The sequence below is a fragment of the Diadema setosum genome, chromosome 19 (genome assembly GCF_964275005.1).
Source record: "Diadema setosum chromosome 19, eeDiaSeto1, whole genome shotgun sequence".
Classification (NCBI taxonomy): domain Eukaryota; kingdom Metazoa; phylum Echinodermata; class Echinoidea; order Diadematoida; family Diadematidae; genus Diadema; species Diadema setosum.
Genome location: NC_092703.1, coordinates 8,515,192 through 8,521,191, shown reverse-complemented (window position 1 = coordinate 8,521,191; position 6,000 = coordinate 8,515,192). Strand labels below are relative to the sequence as shown.

The 6,000-nt window shown below is 36.8% G+C and overlaps 1 protein-coding gene across 1 annotated transcript in view; it reads right to left on the bottom strand.

Annotated features, from left to right (window-relative positions):
- Window positions 1-6,000, bottom strand: part of LOC140242621 (transmembrane protein 181-like) — a 49,819-nt gene continuing 43,819 nt past the window's right edge. The window contains exons 11-16 of the mRNA XM_072322373.1: window positions 5,496-5,598; window positions 4,765-4,816; window positions 3,386-3,468; window positions 2,121-2,210; window positions 1,336-1,402; window positions 1-302 (exon numbers count right to left, since the gene is read on the bottom strand). Of these exons, the coding sequence (XP_072178474.1) occupies window positions 230-302; window positions 1,336-1,402; window positions 2,121-2,210; window positions 3,386-3,468; window positions 4,765-4,816; window positions 5,496-5,598 (468 nt within the window). The 3' untranslated portion in view covers window positions 1-229. The remainder of the gene's footprint in view (window positions 303-1,335; window positions 1,403-2,120; window positions 2,211-3,385; window positions 3,469-4,764; window positions 4,817-5,495; window positions 5,599-6,000) is intronic.

The following is a 6,000-nucleotide window of genomic DNA, read 5'->3' as shown; positions in this document are numbered from 1 at the left end:
CTTTCAAACTCTATTCAAAACCAGAAGTATAGGTAAATTATCTAAATGGTCTCATCTTGCACAGGATGACATCACTGCTGATAAATAGACCGGTACGGAGAGTGGAAGGGTGTGGCTGATAAGGGCGTTGCTGGAGTAGGGCGTGGTCTGGGCAGGGCGTTGGTCTGAGTGGGTTGCAGCCCATGTGTAGGGTGTGGCTTGGTGAAACGGGGTGCGACTCTGCACCCCCTTACTCCTCCTCATTGGACAGATGTCTGTTATTACCCGTCAGGGAGGTGTGTACATTGTCATCGCTGTCACTTCTAGAAGGAAAATAAGCAATTTAGACAGGAAGATAACAAATTAAGGACATATTTGATCAATATATCACACTGTGATGGCGTATGTGATATTGTATGTCAATCTATTTCAGCTTCAGTTCCAGTTTGCGCAGTGACACTGTATATACTTGTAATATATTTTATGCACTATTTGTTGTAATATCCAATGTACAAAGAATTTCCCATGAAGAAAATAACGTAAATCAATCACAATCAATAACAATTTTTCATATTTCTTCCATTCTTCATGAATAAACATCAATGACATCATTGATTATGATAGAATAAGTTGGCTATTTTCATCATTATATTTTCCTTCTGAGCAATTATTTTGATCACTGACTGCTTTTGACTCTGGAAAAACTCAACGACCAAATATGATCATACTGAATTTTGCATTGAAGCAGGTTTGTCGTCAAGAATCAATCCTTCAAACTTTACAGAAAAAAAAAAAGCTTTAGGGGAGGATTGGACAAAAATGGGCAAAATTAGACAAAATGGGGCAAATCTGTCTTGGGTAATTAAAAAAAAACCATCAACTAATGATAACAAAAAAGTCACAGTATGGCAAGATCTTCCCTTATCCAATTATCTGTGCAGATTTCTTGACACTATATACTGCAAGATTCAAGGGAGTGGCAACATTTCCACTTCATGCCCTGTTGATCAGCTGCTCCTGGGCAACAAGTATTATACACCATGGTATATTCAGCACTCTCTTTATTTTCAAAATTAATGTCTCTTTATTATTCTAAGTTGTCTGATACTTGCATAATTAACAACTCAATAAAGCACTGCTTCACATTATGATTACACATAATGCATTTTATATCGTCTCGAAGGAAGGAAATCACAACTTGCCTAGAGCTTTAAAAAGTGCTTATACTTTTTTTGAATTCTGTCAATGTTGTTTGCAATCAGGAGTTCAACCATTCGCAAAATTGTCTTACAGGGCAGCTTTCATCAACTATCATACTGGTGAAATACATGTCGTATACCATTTGTTTTCACTCACCCATAAATCAGTTCATCCTCTGATTCATTCAGCATGGAGAAAGTCGGGTTGTCTTTGAAATATGTATCTGTTTTGGGGAAGAAAGACACAGTTAAAAAGAACTAGAGTCACACTGGTCCTGAAGTGGGTCTCCCTGCCTTTTCACATATTCATGGCGTCTGAATGAAAAGTTCAATAAGACATCAGATAATAATGAATTCAAAAAGACACAAAAAAGCATTTAATACACGCAAGTGGAATGGAGGGTAATAGATTAATTACACGTATGTATAATTTAAAACTGCTTAAATGACAATGACAAACCAAATGATTACTAAAGAGAGCTGAGCTTGAAGATTTCACCACACGATGAAATAGCTCAAAAGAAGCAATTACACAAATTGTGTTTACAACAAAAAAACAAACAAACAAACAAAAACAAAACCAGGGAATACTTACTGTAAAAGTGGAAATTTTTGCGGTGTTGAAATTTTCGCGCATTTCGCGCAACCAGAAACTACCGCGAAAATAAAAGCACGCGAATATTTTTGCTAGCCATATGTTCCTGTCTTGATTCCGCGGAATTAAAAACGCGTGAAACTCTTCTTACCCGGCCAAGCGCGAAAAATCAGTCGCGCGAAAATATCCACTTTTACAGTACATAGAATATTAAAATAATTTGATCAATGAATGTTTAGTGGCAAAGCATGAACTGGGCAGAGATTTCTCAAGTGTTTTTGACTCATTTGCATTATTTTTATGAGTATATTATATGTATACATGCAAAGCTCACTGCTGAGACTCACCTTTATGTGCATTCTTGGAGGGAGAGTAGACAAACGCCATGGTGTAGAGATAACAGTTTAGCAGACTGTAGAAGGCTAAAAACTCAGCACGTGAGGTCAGAAGGTCAAGGAAAGGTCACAGGTTTGACCAGAACAACAAAACTGACGATACCATACAATGGCCAAACTCATCTTAATAGATCCTAGTGAAGCAACTCTCCCATATGACAAAATCTATCAATGATCGCATGGGCCCGATCTTCCTTTTTTTTTAACCTGTTCTTTACAGGAATCTGTTATACCACATTCCTATCGAGTCAACTCATATATTGGAACCTGGTAAACCAGATTCCAAAATGTGGACCAGAGTGTCTGCATTTATTTTGTGATCTAAATTCTTGGTTATTTGTGTTATGCTCACCAGAAAAATGACTATGATTGAAAAATAAGAGTTTCTTCTATCATATCTCTTCTTTTTGTAACAAAACTGCATGTTTTTGAATTGTCTAATTTACCTTTTCAAACATTATAGTGTACTTGTTTTGTAATAAAACACACAAAAAAGGTAAGGAGCAATCAAGGTTAAGGTCACTAGATTTTGACTTTCGCTGACCGCATTCAGGTGCCCTTTTTATAGTGTATAACAAAAGAGTTTGAGAGTCCAGCGCATTCTCTATTCAAATCTCATGTCCGATTGTTATTTTGCATTGTTCAATGGCACATTTACTGCTTGACTGCTTTCACACAGGCAGATTGCCAACCTGTCTGTTCTTTGACAAGAGGCAAAAAGGATTTCATTTGGGGGCAATGAAGGCTCTCCAAGAATTGTGGGAGAAATGGGTTAATACAATTATTAAAAAGCAAGAGCACTCCCATCTGTCTTATTATATACTATATAATTCATATTGATTGCCCTCACACACAAAAAAGTGCTTTGCAGTCTAATTTTTGGATGAGCACAAGATATTAGGCAACAGAAGGTTCTTCACGTTAAAAGTTAAATTGTGAAATTTATCATTACCTTCAACATCAAGCTTGATTTGGCAATACAAAATTAAAAATGATGAATAAATATATTTATTACCAACCTATCTACTGCCTTTTCTCATTGTTCAGAATTCAGCACAAATATCCATTACCATCCAAACCAGCTGAGCTGGAGAATGCTCCTCCATAGAAATGCAAGCTCATTCTGAGCCAAAATGTCACAGGTTACTATGGCAACAGCTATACAATGAGACTATGATGAATATAATAATCAGATTTGAACGCAGTGAAAAGGATATAGTTGTTGTAGTACGTCGAGAGCTCCGTCACAAAGTTCTCGTTGAGAATGTTGACGCCGTACCTCATTACTGTGATTGTGGTCCTGTACAATGTATGAAGAAGCAATAGAAAGCAAAATGCAAACTGAACAGACTTAGTAAACTGACTGCAATAGACTGTGTTTACTATGTTCTCCAAGAACGTTCCTGTAACTGCTGTGAGCAAGTAATGCATATTTCAAAGAAATATAGGAGTACAGGGCACCGTTTCATGAAAGTTGTCAGCCCCGACAAGTTGTAAGTCTCTGACAATTACCATAGTAACAGTCAGTGACCAGATCTTTTCAGCCAGTCAAAACCAAGGATATTACTGAAATTGTCAGAGACTGACAACTTGTCAAGGTTGACAACTTTCATGAAACAGAGCCCAGGAGTACCTCATACATGTACAAGAACACACAGAAGACACAAAACGGATTATTTCACGCCCTTTTTCTTAGCTTACACATTAAAAAAAAAAAAAAAAAAAAAAATCATTTAGTGTACAACAGCTTCAAATCTGAAACATCTGATACTTCAGCGTAACATCGTTTTGGCAAACACTCTATTACAGTTTAATAGAGAATTTGCCCGCCCATCCCCGACTCAAAAGTGCATCACAAAATACCACTTCTGATCACCTAATCCTTACCACACAATACCTGGTATTTGCCGATTAGCACGTACGCCAGAATGCTTTCTTCAGCAAATGGCACAGATGTCTGGAAGCTAATTGTCAGTGAATAGAGATTAGCTAATCCCTCTAATCACTTTTGTGTCACCATGGCCAGCCCCCTGGACTGAGGCACAACAAGGCACACCTGAGTGGGCTTCCTAACTTTACAATAAAGTCAATCTCGCTGTATTACTAAATGGTGATGAAAAAAGCCTGGGCAAGTTAAAGGGATGGTACAGTATTGGTGGAGATGAGAATTGGGCTTCTAACTTTTTGCGAGATACCAAGAAAACACTTATGATATAGTACAGAGCATACCATTTTAAGAGGACTTCAAAGTTTATTTGATGAAAATCAGGTTTGGAATGACTGAAGCATCCAAAAACAAAGTAAAACAAAGCAATCATAATAAAGTGTGGGTCCCACACTCTATTAGAATCGCTCTTTTTTGGATATCTCAGCCATTTCAAAACCAATTTTCATCAAATAAATGTTGAATTCCTCATAGAATTACATGCTCTTTCATATTTCATAAGAGGTTTCTCATTATTTCACCAAAAAATTTTAGAAACCTGAAATTAGGTCTCAACCAAAACTATACGATCCCTTTAAGCTAAACCCCTTGGTACAGAAAGGGTTAACTTCACGCAGAGTTGCAATGTCGTAGCCTTCTGCACAAACTTACGTTGCTGCTACGACCGCCAGCATTAGAATCGTCATGACTTTGAGTCTCAAATCTGAAAGTGAGAGACAAATCACACAAAATGCTTGTCAGAAAGAAAAAAGACACAATTATATTACATTCTAACAAACTCCATAACAATCCTTCTGAGCACATGGACAGGTTTGTTATTATTTTGAATGACAGGAAATTCATATTTATATTAATGAATATTTTCAAAACAAACTGTTGATTCAGAAAAAAAAAAAAAACAATCATGAATAGAGGCCTACCATTGGGGTGTTTTATCTTAATTGAAGTTTGCTGCTGATTTTCAAAAACACACATACACACACACAAATTAAGCCATTTAAACTAATGAAATGCACAATCACTTGTAAAAGCAGATACTAAATCTATACAAAAATTGATGCAATAGTCAAGACTTTGCAAGAAGGCTTCTAATGCTGAGAGCCACTAATGATAATAATTGTCACCAAGGGAAACCTCAGCATGGTAAGACTATTAACCACACAATCATAGAAGGGTCGAGACAGGTATTGCCAATGAACTATCCCGTTTGATGATCAAAAGCGTGACAGCAGCGCTAAGAACCCTAAACCTTGCTATTCAAAGCACAGTGCACAAACCACTGGTGCAGGCATTTATCATCACTACTCCTGAAGTCACAAGTGGATCATCATCATCATCAGGAGAGCTGTGACGTAACGACGATGCGTTGCCATGGTACTCACTCATGTATGGAAGCGATCTGAGCTCTGTGAAGGCCCGGATGACGAGGAAGAGCAGATAGAGGATGTAGAACCCACCGACCACCAGGAAGAAGATGACCATGCCCTGCAGAGGGGTCAAAGTTCAAGGGTCAAGTTGGCTTCCTTAAAATTCAGTCATTGAAAAATGGTCTGAGTTTTGTTTTATTTCATCATTTTTTCAAGCATCTGTAATGTCTGTGAGATCACATACTCATGTTTAAACTGAATTGTAAATTATCATCAAATCTTCCTTGTTCAAATTCATGAAATTACATTTATATTTACTTTTGAAAAATCCTCATTGAGATTGAATTTGTGAAGATATACCAGCAGTTGTGAAATATCATGAAATCTAAATTTGAAGTATGAAATCTTCTAGTTTTTAAAAGATTTAATTTGTAACTCTTTATTAATTTTGGTATGGAAGATGTACTTTAACACAAAGTGGCTTTTTAGTTTCCTAATTTTTTGTTTGTATGCTCTCTTC